This window comes from Camelina sativa, chromosome 5 (genome assembly GCF_030686135.1).
Source record: "Camelina sativa cultivar CO46 ecotype springtype chromosome 5, ASM3068613v1".
NCBI lineage: Eukaryota > Viridiplantae > Streptophyta > Magnoliopsida > Brassicales > Brassicaceae > Camelina > Camelina sativa.
The window spans coordinates 4742494-4757935 of record NC_141884.1 but is presented as its reverse complement, the minus strand read 5'-3'; the positions used below and the strand labels follow the sequence as shown (position 1 = coordinate 4757935).

At 34.1% G+C, this 15442-nt stretch overlaps 1 protein-coding gene, 1 long non-coding RNA gene and 1 pseudogene across 2 annotated transcripts; 1 reads left to right on the top strand and 2 right to left on the bottom strand.

The window, feature by feature from the left end:
• Nucleotides 1-4609: 4609 nt before the first annotated feature.
• LOC104785525 (patatin-like protein 6) lies at nt 4610-8282 on the bottom strand. Its single transcript, XM_010510757.3, has 3 exons — nt 7075-8282; nt 5159-5179; nt 4610-5025 (listed from the first exon to the last, which is right to left on the bottom strand). The coding sequence occupies exons 1-3, from the start codon at nt 8230-8232 to the stop codon at nt 4717-4719; spliced, it is 1488 nt and encodes a 495-aa protein (XP_010509059.1). The 5' UTR covers nt 8233-8282; the 3' UTR covers nt 4610-4716.
• On the top strand, nt 5282-6976 carry LOC147943271 (uncharacterized). Its single transcript, XR_015598319.1, has 4 exons — nt 5282-5696; nt 6091-6161; nt 6279-6376; nt 6465-6976. It is a non-coding gene; the product is annotated as an uncharacterized LOC147943271 (long non-coding RNA).
• Nucleotides 8283-11913: 3631 nt separating the features above from the next.
• On the bottom strand, nt 11914-15195 carry LOC104788900 (uncharacterized; annotated as a pseudogene).
• Nucleotides 15196-15442: the final 247 nt, after the last annotated feature.

Here is a 15442-nt window from a genome sequence, read left to right as displayed (position 1 = left end):
ATAAATGGAAGCTAATATGCCTATATTTGTATATTAAAAGGAAACTAGGATAAGTTTTTTATAATTATATATATTAAAATGGATATTGATAGATTAAATTGGATAATGATGTATTTTAATGTAAAAAAAAATTAATGGAAAAAATTGTACATATGTAAAGTTCACATGTGACACATGGCAAATGATGGTTTTCATAGTAACAAATTTAATTCTTAGAAACAGGAAGTAGAAAAAAATAAAATGATTTTGACTATTATAGGATGAAGAAGGGAAGGAAGACATTTATGGTAGCTTTGATAGCTGGTCAAAAATAAAGATAAAATAGAAATATTCATTAAGACCGCCCATATTAAGCCGGGTGGGTGGTTCCTTAGTGTGATATGAATTTGTAATGTATTTAGACATATATAAGCATGTATATATCCTATAATATCATATGTATGATTTCTTCTCAAAGAAACAATTATAATAAACATTGTAATAAATAATATTATTAATTAGTATATTATTATATATAATAATTTTTAATAAGTGATAAACCATATAAACATCCTTAGTATTTGGAGTGCTTTAAAAAAATTTAGAGGGTTGACCAAAAATATAAATTTTAAGAGATATTCAAAACAATTTTAATTTCTAAGAAATCTACAATCATTAGTAAGAAACTCTTACACAGCAAATCTACGGTAATAGTGGAAGAATATATATAAACACATACAATCGGTTCAACTGCCGGTTTGAAAAGATTTAGTAAGTTTTAATTATTATTAAAAATAAAAATATAGTATTTGTGTAGGCTACATTATTTGCACACTCGAAGGCTTTTTGAATGGTGTATATAAATATAATTTAAACTTAATTCCTCATCTCCTAGCTTCTCGGAGTTGTAAAATTACACGCATACTACTTTTACAATACGTCAGAAATTGTGAATATCTTCTAAACGTACATAAAAGTTCAATTAGGTGTAGAAGTTCGAATCACATTCAATGCAAATTAAGTTATTGACAATGAGTTTTCGAGAACCCTATTTTTGATGAAATAAGATGTCACATTCTAATCGTTTGGTTTTTCCAAACTCCAATACGTTTAAATGTCAAAGTATTATGCCTATACATGAATTCATGCTAGCTTTGATTTTCTTAATCACAAAACATTTCTGTGTTAAAAGTTATATATATCGTATATGTTTTTCATTGCGTATAATTAATTTTTGTAAATAATGTTTGTTGAAACTAAAGTACTGTTGTACCTCTAACTCTAAATATAAATGTACTATTTAAATTTATAATTTTAAAAACGTAAATAGACAGATAATTATATACAAATTCTAATAACCTTCCATGATAATTTATGAGAATTGCCCTAATAACATTGTCCCAAAATTAAAAATTAAAAATAGTTGCTTTTGTCAACAACTTGATCAACGTGGAAAATGAATGAATCGTCGAAAAGATGATTTTCCAATATTATGTTTCTCTTAATTTGACTCTCTTTATTTCAACGTTCTTATTCGACTATATTAGTTCTCGTGACGTAGTTTGTTTCTACTTTCTATGCAATGTTCTTCTAGATGTAGAATAATAAGAATATGTTAATTTTTAATTATGGCGAAAGAATACAAGCAAAAAAAAAGCGATAAAGATAGAATCAAAGAATATATTGTCTAAGACATTTCTAATCTCTTTATTTCATTATATTCCGGTGCATTAGTCTTAATAAGTAGGTTGACAAAAGAACTCAAAAACAAATCTCAATAAGTGTACTGCTGAACGGGCAACTCTGCGTATAAGATCTTTCTCTTTCTGAACGGCAAATCAAACTAAATAAAATTAAAATATCTCAAAATCGAAATAATGATACACCAACTAAATCGAATAAGAGATCCTTTTGGAAATAAGAACGTACTGAGTCTAACTAGACTTATAAGTTATATAACATCACATTAGAAAAGAAGACTATTACTAGTCTTTAGTTATTTCTATTTTTATCAAACACGAAACTCGTTAGTTATATAATATTAAACGATCACGATCTAAACAACTAAGATTTAACGACTTGATCCCTAAACAATATAATCAGTCAGCAAGAATGCAGGAACATAACACCTTCTCCATGACCATGACTACATCTCATGTCATATGTATGACGAATTACTACTTAATTGGTCTGACTGATCACAGTTTCTTACTTGATGAAGATTTCGAGTATAATAAATTTAATTTGCTTTCGCTGAATAGTCGGTCAATGTTTAGTATTTTTCTTATTTGGTTCAGAGCCTTGCTGACCCGGATCAATTAATGAAAGTATTTGTCTATTTGATATACATTATTTAATTAGGCGTTTCTTGTTTGTATACCACGTATAAAAACTGAAGACGTGCAATATGTGAAAGCTCTAAAGAAAGACGTAGTAATGAGACGGGAAATTTATATATAAAAAAAAGACATATGAGGCCTCTCCATGATTATGTTGACTTTTGAAGATGAATATATTGACTTGTAAACCTGAACGTATGAACATTTTATTATTGTTAAAGAGGTTTTCTTATTTGTTGCTTCATAGACAACTCATTCTCCATTGATCTTAGTCATTGCATTGTCACCCTATCATCCTTATGTCGATAAACTTTTGTCCTTTTTGTATATTTATGAAGCTAGGCGTTAGATTTCTCTTTCGCCTTTGCTATGTATTCTTGATGTTTTGCATTTATTGTGAATATGTAACTATGTTGCATTCTTAAACATTTACAGCTGTGGTTTTTCGCATTTATGTCCAAGGGTATATATATTACCTTTTAGACAAAAAAAAAAAAGGTAATATATATTACCTTTAAGCTCTATATCACATATTTTTTTAGCTGGATCATAATGATCTAAATTCGTTAGAATATGGACCAACTATGAAATTACAGAGGATCGCGTGCAGTAGTTTTGACCCACACACCCGTGTGGTATCACATAATCATATAGTCGTTCGTATAGGAGTTGTGGGCACACGACAACATCTCTCCTAACACATGGACACCTTGACTTTTTAACTCAAATGTGTTGTTTCCTTTTTTTGTTTTTTTTTGGTGCTTCATAGAGAACTCATTCACCCTTAAAGGCTTGGGCTTTCGGCAGAACCCAGTTAAACCATTAGTATATTAACCTATGTCCATTGTATGTATCTTGTTTCACTTCAATATGTGGAGTTTACTAACAGTTTACATGATATTTTGCACATGCAACTGATTTCAGTTATTGTGTTTGGAAACTAGGTATGGAAATTATATATTAACCTCATCAACATCCACAAATATTTTGTATTTGTGAATATTAAAAATATGTATGTTCCAGTGATCTCTATCTCGGCTAAAATTTTGGTGTTTTCTTTTCTTTTTTTTCTTCTTCTACATACCATCTAGTTTCCCACTTACTTCCAGATTAAGACCCATGTAAATTTCAACTGTGAGAGGATTTAATGATTTTGTTGAAAATTATACTTAAATCTTTTTTAAAAATCATCTAATGTGTTTGGAATCATAATTTGACAATATGAATGAAGATACCATTTTGTCAACAAAGAAGGTACGTACATAGTTTTATTTTTCTTTCCCTATTACAACATCTTTCACTTCAAGAAAAACCTAACACTTTTGAAAACAACGATTTACTATTAAAGACCGACGAATTCAACTATCAACTATAGTTATATGCAATCGACGATCTAACATTCAACTATCAACTATAGTTCACAAATCTTTGGTATTTTCTTTACACCAAATGTTAGCTGTAAGATCTGTTAAAATCATTGTTCTCCTTATAGATTAAGATAAAATCTAAAACAAAATGTATGATGAATTGGTCATTTTGAGACTTAACCGACACATATAGACAATGTTCCCTGCACTGTGCATTTGTCCATGCACAAGCACACGCACAAGAACGACGACAACATTTGCTTCTTCTTTGTGTGTGTATGCGGACAAACCATTCCAATCTATATATATATATAAGAATTTGGTATAATATTAAGACATATTAGTGGATAGTGATAAATCATCGTTGTGTCACTACCCAAAATCAAACCGCATAATACATTGTGTTGAAAAAGAAAAACAAATTATAAATCAAGAAAGTGACTTTAAATTTTTTGGAGCCCCAGTGAATATGATTTCATAACAGCCTTCTTGATACGTTCTATTCATTACGGTCCCAAAGTTCACATCTTTGAACTTACGTTTAAATCAAATCATTACAAAGGGAGATTTGGGTCTCCCAATCAAATTAAAAATCTCCAAAGAGATTTGGTCTCACTACACGTCTTCTCCTTTTTAAGAAAATTCCAAATAAAGATTATACTTTTCAATATGGGAACACAGGTATCACCAAGTACAAAGATATGAAACTCATCATGGTGTTTACCAGAATCAATGATTAATTCTGTAACAAACAGTGAAGAGTAGATTAAGGATCCTAAAAGGTTAGCTGCAACTGTATCTGCTTGCTTTAGAAATATATTAATCTAGCTCTATGGAATAAGCCATAAGGTAATCAATTTTTTTGATCTTTTGATTATATACCAAAGTTTGTTATAAGTTATAACTAAGCTCTTTTTGAGTCGATGAAAAATAACATACAATCTTTAGGATTAATTAAAGCCTATTTCGAAGATAATGTTCACTTTCTTATCGGAACTTAAAAAACACAAATCTATACAATTTTAAAATCATCAAAACATACAATCAATATCCTTAAAAATGGTCTGTTGATCGGCTCTTCTGTCGCCGGATTGCTTGAACGCAACAGTGGGAGCGATTCTACAACTCCTCCTCTGGTGTTCAAGCACAAGTTCACCGGCTAACCAATCCAGCTTCTCATAATTGCTCTCTTCATTAATTTTTTTACCACCAAACAGAACCGACTCTGTGTTCTTCTGCTTTAGCATATCCTCTGCTACTCCCACAAGCATATTCACATTGCTTGGACTTGCGTCTGTGTCTATATTCGGTTTGCATGGACCGAAGCTTGAACCATTCGCCTATAACAACATCACCCAAAATTAATGAAATCTAATATTACTATCAAGATTCAGCTTTCCTAAATCTAATAAGTAATAACACATTTTTGCATCTAATGATCACATGAATGTACCAACCACATAAGCATTATACCTGAATACGAACGTAGTTAGAGCATGATTACTGAGAGTTACTCAGTTGGTTGCTTTCTTATTTATGTCCGAAAAAAAATTAAAAAATCTAATAATATTGTCTAAAATGCGAGAATCGCTTCTCCAGGAAGGAGCGGAAGCAACCCATAAGGAACGGTACGTGTCAAATTTTGGTTGGTTGTCGGATATATAAATTTTTTTTTTTTTTCATTTTCTTCTCTCTCTTTCGCGACCCTTTCTCATTTCTCTCTTGAGGTTAACGGTGAATCGGCGATAGATTCACTTCAAATCCGGAAAAATCGATTAAACTCGAGGGTTTTGGTGATTGACACCGATTTGTTTACGGATCGGCTTCCAATCACAATTGTTGTCATGTCTTATTCGCTTCTGTTCTCAAGATCCTGAATTTTCTCCAAGCTTTCATCGGTGTATCGATCATAATCTACTCGATTTGGATGCTCGATCAATATAACCATCATGTTCCCCCGTTAAACCTCCTCCGTCTTAGCCTCTGGCGGCTTCATCTCTAGAAAACGAAGGTATGTTGGGTATCTTTCTCTCCGATTCTATTTGTATGTCGTCGCCTCTCATAATTAAGTCTAACATCAAAACAGGGGCGTATAGACTTAATTAGATTCAATGTCGTCGCCTCTCATAATTACATTAAAAAAAGTACTTGGGTTGGGTGTCAATGATTTATGTGAATGTGTATGTTGTGAAGTAGCTTTTGATTTGGGAATCAAGAGGTTGCTGAGCAACCAACAGTTGATAAGGACAACTTAAAACAACAGCCCTAATTAGATATTTGGTTGCTCTTTTGATGTAAATGTCGGGTTAAAACAGTTTGGTTGCTGTCATTTGCTTTTGCTCTGGTTTGTTTCACTTCAAACTCCAAAGAATGTTGTTTTGATTTTGATGAAACTGATGAAGCAGGTAGCGAGAGTAATAGTGCAACGTTGACATTTGATGGTGTTGATAAAATGGGTGAAAGGCTTGCTAATGAGGTATTTAGCCAGCATTGTTGTTTTCACTTTGATCTGCAAAGTTTATGAAATTATATTTCTCTTTGATAAAAACTGCTGGTCTTTTATTTACTTTGTCGTCGTCCTCTACGAGAAAAGTAAGCAAGGGAGACAAGAATGTTACACACTACTAGTCTTTTATTTTCTTTGTCGTCGTCTCAACAGTGGTCATTCCGGTTATAACCAGTTTCTTCCAGGTTTGTGTCTGAAATTGCAATGTCCTTGAGATGAAGTTTGGACCTCAAAAGTAGCTTGCTTAATTGATTTTTGGTTGTGTCCCTGCAGCGGTTCCTGCTCCTGTGGTCCGAAGACCAGTTACTATTTAAACAGAGGCTTGACTCTGTTGTTTACTTGTTGTACAGCTTCTGGTCCAGTGGCTATAGTTCAGAAGGTAACTGGTTCATGTGTCTCAAAGGGAAGGACTTACTACAGATACTCAACAACTGTGATTAACAAATCTTCTAGACCTCTGAAAAGTCTCAACCTTTCGATCAAGAATCTATATGGACCAATCTGGGGGCTCTCGAGATCATGCAATTCGTTCGGTCTACCCTCTTGGATGCACTCATTGCCATCCGGGAAATCCCTAGAGTTTGTCTACATTCACTCAACATCACCGGCCAATGTGGCAGAATCAAGCTACACTTTGGCTTGACCAAACAACAACTACACTCAAAGGAATCAGTGTGTATAGGTCCAAATTTTAACCAATTAAACAAGTGTAAAACACTAATAAGGTAAAATATGCCTTGAGTAACTTTTTTGGGGTTCTCTAATAATAGGTTGATTTTGCTTAAGTTCTTTTAGGGTTGCTTTACTTAATTTATGATTATTTATATAATTAATTAATGTGAGAGTAACTATAGTGGGTTACTCCACTAATGATGGTCTTACTCCTACGGCACTGACCAAACGCCATAGAAACAGCCTGGTCCACAGTATCAGCCGCACCATCAGCAGAGATCCGAACCGCAGGTCGAGCCCAATGCTTAGACTTCCACTTCATAACCTTATCACAATCATACTTCACATCAACCAACTGTCCAGTACCAAGTGACAACACAAGCAAATCCTCAACACCTCTAACGAACGGAAACTCTTGTTTATTATGCAACACATGAGTGATCGCAGCAGCCGTAGGATTACTCATAGCTAAACCACCATCAACCGCCACGCACCGAGTCTTACCATCAACTGATCTCATCTCCACAGGCTCAAAAACTCCAGTCTCAGCCCACGTGGCTTTACAAACCTCCCACAGCTTGAAATCATAACCGTCCGTTTCCAACGCATCAGCACGTGAGAACAAAAACGGCGCAGAGCTAGTGAGGTCGTAGCAAGGAATCAAAACCGGTTTAAGCGTGTCCTTAAGCGTAAGCTCCTCGAACGACTCCTTCATAGCTTTCTCAAGAAGCTTCGAACCACCCGACCCACCCGACCCGGTTCTCATAACCCGGTTTAAAATCCCCTGCGACGATTTGCCGTAAAAGCTTTTACCTTTCTTAGCTAAAAACCTCCACGTGTCCTCCGCTTTGAAGATCGGACGGTTACCATCACTCGACGCGAAAAGCATCGCCGTGAAAATACCGCCGATACCGGAACCGGAAGCAACGTCGAAGTAATCGGCGATTCGTGCATTCGGGTCACCCGATTTAGATTTGAGAGCGTGTTCCAAATACGCCAAAGCTTTCCCGGGTATGATCCCTCTCATCCCACCACCACTGTCGATACTCAAAACACAAACTTTACCTCTCTGGTTCTTGATCGAACCAGGAACGACGCCGTTTAAAGCTTCCACTACCACCGTTTCTTGCTCAGGACTCGGGTCTCTGCTTCTTGATTCCATAAGCTTAGAGTCATCATCATCGTACCCGAAAAGAAACTTGCTTTCGAGAATAGAGAAAATCTCGTAGCTTAGCTTATCAGTCTCGATACTCGGTTCTTGCATATTCGCCGCCGTCACTCCACCACCGTCGCCGCCGTTGTTGCTCTGTTTGATCAAGTGTTTAACAGCTCCGATTGAATCAATCGGTTTGTTGTGTACTCTTTGCATCGTAGTATCGTTTACTCTTTTAAACCCAAACAAGAACAAAAGATCAAATCTTTTTTAAAAACCCTTTTCTCTAGGCATTATCGCCCACTCAGACAAGGACAAAAGCAAAGAAAGAAAGAAAAAAAAAACTAATTTTTTAATCGGTCATACGAACGAACACGAGAAAAGAGAGTACGAGAAGTCTTATTCTCTCTTAAACTTTAGTTCTTGTTTCTGTCCTTAAATCACTCGAAAATATTTCAAAGAGAAAAGAGAATTGAAACCAGTCTTGAGAAGACAAAAAAGAGTGAGTTTTTCTTATTATTATTATTATTCGGACAGGACAGTATCAAATATAAAGAGAGAGAGAGGTGAAGAAGAAGAAGGAGCAAGAACACAGAAACTGCAAAGGATCTTCTTTTATATCTCACGCGTGACCTCTTTTTATTTTGTTTTGTTACTTAGAAATATGGGATGAAGCAATAAATAAGTAACGGGAGCAGCAAAGTTATTACATTACAAAACATTTTTCTGACAATAATTTAAAGACATTTTTCTGTAACTCCCAAATATTCCGAGATATTTGATAACTTTGAGGTGTGTTTTGTTGATATAGTCATTCCATAATCATGTATTAAGGTGGGATAATGTGGTTGTTTCATATAGATACAAAGATTAATAATACAGATTTTTTTTTGTATTTGTATGAAATTATTTATTTGATTAGAAGAATGTGTTTCTTTAGTTTCTATTTTGCCAAAATTAATTAAGAGACCAATAATGTATGGCGTGTCCTCAGCATTTCTACAATTAGTCTCTTTAAAAAAATTGATTTGCCAACACATACTTTTTTTCTTTTCATTTAAGCAGTTAGTAATTTAAAAATTTTATATAGATTAATTTTCTGAGTTTATCCCAAATATCAAGAAACATTTGATGTTAAATTTTTAATTATTTACTGTACAAATAACACTATATTAAAAAAAATTTATTGATTCTATTCCATATTGTGAAGATTTTTTTGATAATAGATCAATCAAATGTAATATATTAATTATAATCTAGAAATCAATTTTTCTGTATAAAAATAAATCAATTTACAAAAAGCGAAAAATTATGAGTTATGTTATATTCGAAGTCGAGTCTGTATGTGTCTTGTCGATCGATTATGATATATATATAGTTCGTATTTGAACTTCAAGGTAGATTATCAATTTTCAAAGTCGAATTGTGATATTCATAGTTGGAGTAAGACGTTCATATTTGGCCTTCAGACTTTGGGGTTAATATAGTAAAATGGTAAACAAAAAACTAATGGAAAACAGAAAACAAAATTTGGTTGCATGAAAGATAAATAAATAAATAAAATTGCATTACTAATAATGATGTTAATAATGATATTAAGCTGTTAGCAAAAACTATACTACAATAAATCATACAATATTAAACCAAAACTCAAATTTGCTGCCATTAGTTACCCGAAGTTATCGGAAATTCAATGATTTACAAAATATGTTTGGTGGGGAAATTGAATCTTGTCCCAACAAGAATCTAAATCTAATGACGAAATGATTCACGTGTATTGATTATAGTTGACTATATGGAGTCCAAAGCAGATACAAGCGTTTAAGCATTTTGTAACCGATGAATTTGTTAGTATTTTCTTTCTATTTTGGGTTTTAGGAAAGTTATGATTTCCTCCAAACATATAATGAGTGTTTTTTTTTTTATCTTCTTATTCTCTAACATTAGTTCATTTAAGTATTATTAACTAAGTGAAGAATGAAAAGATAAAACAAAAACTATGTCAGAAAATAAATAAAAATCGAGGCAGGCTAGCTACACGATAAAAGCTCGTATACATATATTGAAGACTCTTACGTAAAACTGTGAACGCCTCCAGTATATTGTCTCACGCCAAGAAGGGAGTAATAAGGTACCAAACAAACAAGCCAAGTGAAGTGAGCAATGGCAAAAGAGGAGTGAAAGTAAAAGTTGGTGGATTGGGCACCGACGGGGGAGAGGGGCACGTCACTGTTGGTCCCCGTAATCTCCGCTTCTTTCTTTGTCTTACACAAATCCGAACAGTTGATGTTATATAAAGAAGGAGAAAGGTTTTTGAATCTTTTTTGATTAATCTCTTTTTTGTTCTTTTGTTCCGTTTTTGTCGCTGCGCGTGGAGCCCTTCCATTTATATACACACTTATGAATTATGATCCTTTATTTATTTCTAAAGCATAACATAAGGGTGGGTGTGTGTGTGCTTTGCTTTAACCTTGCCCGTGATTTTGGGTTCTTACTTACTTAACTCAGTTGAGTTTTTTTTTTGTATCCGTCGGGATCTAACTTGTTAGGAAAACGGCTATTCGAGACCCTTCTTTTATTTATCCATTCACAAAATTGTCTACTTGCAATGTTATTTGTCCAGTTCCGTTACTTGTTAGTTGTTATTTGTAGAATATTTATCGTATTTCGTGGATTTTATTTGCCTGTAGTTGTCTACTAGATCAATATTTATTGTACGTATAGAAGTGATAAAATAAAAAACAAAAAAAAGAAAGAAAACGGATAAGCCATGCTACTATTTAAGTAATTAAAAACCAAAAGATATCCAAATCAATATATTTTTGTTAATACTTGTTTCATGACGCAAAGTTGCAATGTATCTAGTTTATGTTACCTGTATTAACAACGACATATACTTATTTTTTCTTATTTTGAAGATTGATACGTGACAAGAAGGGAATACAAAGACAAATATTAAAAATATTTATTCCCATCCCCACTGTATACTGTTGGCTTTTTTTGTCATAAATATTATTGGCCTTATTCTTCTGTTTTTTTTTTCTTTTCTTTTATAACCCAAATTAAATTTTATTTTATATTTTCTCGCCAACTCTAATTGTAAAGTAAACGAACTTCATTTATTTTTCTTCACCAAATCTAATCTATAGAAAACATTGATTTTGCCATACTCCTTTTTTTAAATGTACTTCAGTAAAACAAGAACCATGCAAGAGTCAAGTTGGTATTATGATATAGATGACTCTATGTGAAAGTTAAACCGACCCCGACCAGAATTCGACAACTCTGAAACTGAAAAGAAGTAACATAGATTCATAGTGGAGAGATACAAGAAAAAATAAAATATGATGGAACATAAAAAACACCAACACAGTAGTAAGACATGTATACCACTATATATATTACCTTATAAAGCTTTTCGCCATTGACTCATTCATCTTTCACCGTACTCATGTAATGTTCAGTTTAAAGCATGAATGAAATACTATTCTTTTCGCCTTTTTATGTTTTTCTCGGCTTTTATGTTTTCAAACTATATGATTCGGTCTTCGAATTTATCATCTTCTTTTAACGGGGAGAAAAGTTGTGGTGTAATAGTAAGTTCGTAAAACACCCACTTGACTAAGATGACTATAAGAAAAAAGAAAGTCAGAAGCTCTATTTTACTTGCCCTATATTATTTTGATGGGACTGAGTATGCTAACATATTGTATTTTACAAGATCGAAAATACGTGTCGGCACAGCAGAAAACTTGTAATTAGTTAGATTGAGACGACTCACATAAACAAGAAAAAAAAAAAAAATACAGCATACGACGAAAACATTATTCAACTTTAGGATTTGCACTGTTCTGTCAATTTATGTTAGGTATTAGTCATTCCCGCTAGCTATTATACTGTTACAAAATACACCATTTAATAATAGTAACTGTGGGGACAAGTTAGAGAATGAACAGCAAAACAGAGGAATTCTTAATGAAAATTTTGAATCTAAAAGGTTTTCAAAACTTGCATACAAAACCAACTTCACTAACGTATTTTTAGTTTTTTTTTAAAGGCATGCAAAATTGCTTTCCCTCGACTAGAATCAGAGGGATTCACGAGGACTAGATGATGGTCTAATCCTCGAAGGCATCTTCAAGAGTCTCTCTGTTTCGCACATAAATGAGTGTTTAGGAGTTATAGACATCTTGTTCACCTCGTTGTTAAGAACAACGTCATCATCACAGTCCTCCTCACTGTCTGTATCTCCTTCATACACTGTGACTTCCGGCAAAAGTTCATCCTCATCCTCATCGTCATCGTCATCGTCATCATCATCGTCATCTCCGATTAAGTACGGATTTGCATTAACGATGCTTAAGTCGGGGCAAATCATCAAATGAGTACTCAAAGAAACTTCTATTAGTGTCTCATGTTGCTTCGTGCTTGCTTTGTAATTGAAAAAAAAACAAAAAAAAAAAACGCATGAGTTAAGATAGTGAACCTTTTAGATATTTTCAACAAGCACCGGTCGAACGGGAAGGACAAAATAAGCCTTTCACGAGAGAGCTCAGACTTGGGTAGGCCATTCAAAATGAAGGCTTCCGAGACAATGAACAGACCAGCAGCTTTGGCTTGTTTACGGAATTCAGAAACTACCAATGGATGGCACATCTGATAACACATACATAAGTTGGTGTAATCTTAATGCATTTGATACTTTGGTTCAGACCACTTGAGATATATACAAGTATATAACACATGAGTTATGGGGAAAAAAAAAGATAGTGTAAGTTACCTTCAATGGGTCTAGTTTGTGAGATAAAACTGACTCCAAATGGTGTAAGCTGCGATCGAAAGCCAGGAACGTCCAGGATTGATCTCATTAGGAAGCATAGCACGTACAAGATTACCTACAGTCACAGAAAAAGTAACAAATTTAAGTCATTACTTGACATAATTGTGTATAACTCCAGAAGAATATATTCTTAAAGGAATAAAAAAGCAATAAGATGGTTCTAAACTTGGACTATATATACCTGGCATCCTGAATAAAAAACTTGATGTGCTTCAGGGCCAGCATCATCATTGCATGTTCTGCAATAATCCGCAGACTCGTCCACCAATCTAAGATTTCAGACACATGAGAATTAAACAATGTTACTACAAAGTGAAACTTGAAACAGATCGAGACAATCATCTTTTGTCAGTTTTTTTTAGCAGTCTCTTTCTACCTTTTTAACATGCTAGCCACAAAAGAAGCAGGCAAAAACTTTGCACGATACAAGTAGCTAGCTAGATAATCCACTGCATTCATCCTGTTTAGTAAAGGGAGAAAACAAAATCATGTACAAGTGGTGAGTCTGGTGACTAGAGAACAGAGCTTGATCATATGATGCAGAGAAAGGATAATATGAAACTCACCTAGTAAGTTGGTATTTGTTGCTGGAGAGAAATATGTCCAACAGCTTACTGGCAAATTTCACACCACAATTTTCAGGATCTAGTGAGCACGCATAGAACATCAGGAACTGCAGACGAAAGCAAAATGAGTTTAAGCCAAGAACATCTTATGCCAACAATGAAGTAAAGTGTTAGGAGCCTAAAATGACAAATTATACACTCTATATGTTGTTATAGATACGGTGCATATATACCTGTGAAGGTTTTGTGTTTTGCGTGTTCAGAATGAAGATCTCAAACGAATCGAACAGATATTCAAACACCTGCGCCAAAAACATGAAAAAACCCAACCTCAAAAGATGAATGCATCTACCACAAGGGAAATAAAAGATAAAGTTATGTTGATGAAGCACCATTTGGTGACATACCTCATCCAGACGACCAGCATCTTGACAGGCTTCAAGATGGTTAGAAGATAATTCCATTAAGTCGTCCAACAATTTAGAGACTACATTTCTCTTTTGATCTAGAGACCGCACTGGAAACTGAAAAAGAAAACTCAAAATTCATGAATGATGATGGCAGATAGCTCTACAGACTACAGGAAACCACAGACATAAATCCAGAAACTTTCAACCAAGTTTTTGGATTCAGCATAAACAGCAGATAAACACACTAAATCCTACCTCCTCTCCTTCATTCATAGAGCCTTCAACTGCAACGTCAAGTTCCATATTAAACATGGCTATACTGGAATCATCTTGGAGAATATCATTATCATTCCACCCAATCATCAACTACAAAGATGATCAAGCATATTACTCACTTACCACATTACTTAAGTGGCTATACGATACTTGTATGCAACTTTATTCGTGAAGCAAAACTCTGTCCACATACATCGAGATCTCGCAACCTCTCCATGATCACTTTAAAAATCACGTTGCCAACAACTTTTCCGATTGAGCTGTTCTCTAACTCGAACAAGCTCTTCACATATGGCACTACAACCTGAAACTGCAAGACAAGAAAATAGTTTGTCATATGGCTCTGTTACATTATTTTTTTATAACAGAATTAAAAAAACATACATGGTCTTTGGCGCATATGCTAGGCATTCTCTGGGCGAGGATGGGCAGTAATTTTGAGGGAGCAAGGGGGACTAAATAAGAAATCTTGTCAAGAGCTGCGTGCACCTGGGAAACAACTTCCCGCATCTTATCGTTGAGTTCGCGGGGTTGCGAACGTAAATTAGATATAAGCATATCCAAACAATATATCAGATACTTTCCATTAGTAGTGGCCTAGAGATATATGGAACAGAACAAAAAACACAAACTGTTAAGCTCCTTAATCAATATGGTTAATGACATGAGGGATAGGTTGGTGAGCTGTGTACCAGTGATACGATTAGGTCCAGGAATGCATACATTACATTTACATTAGATTTTTAATCCCAAATTCTCGTTCCAAGAATCTAGAGACAATAAAAATGTGACGCAAGGCAGAGGAATTAAAGTCAGGTATGTGTTTAATAAATAAAATAAACTTACAAGTTCAAGAAGCCGTTTATGGTGAACTTCATCTAAGCAAGCAACAGAGCGTGATAGAATTTTCAAGAGTGTCTGCAAAAGTGAATGAGAGAGTGAACATGTCTTGGTTAGCAAGTAACAACCGAAATAATAAAAAAGTTTGGATTGTCATATGAGGAAAAAGACGACACACCTCTCGCTGTGCCACAACATCGACATCATCAGACACTTCGATACCATCAGATTCCTTTTTAATGTACATTAACTGAACAAGCTGATCATATTGATCCGTATCCCCCTGGATTTAACAAAAGAATTTACTTTTAAAACAACACACACAGAGAACCAAAAACATATGTATATACAAAAGTGAAAGAAGAAACATTAATTTGTGCAAACGACGCCGTATGGTGTGGAGGGTTTAAGCTTGGTACACAACGTCGTCGTTTAAGTACGAAGGGTTTTAGTGATTTTCTTCTTCTTCTCCGATTCTCTTCTCTAGTAACTGA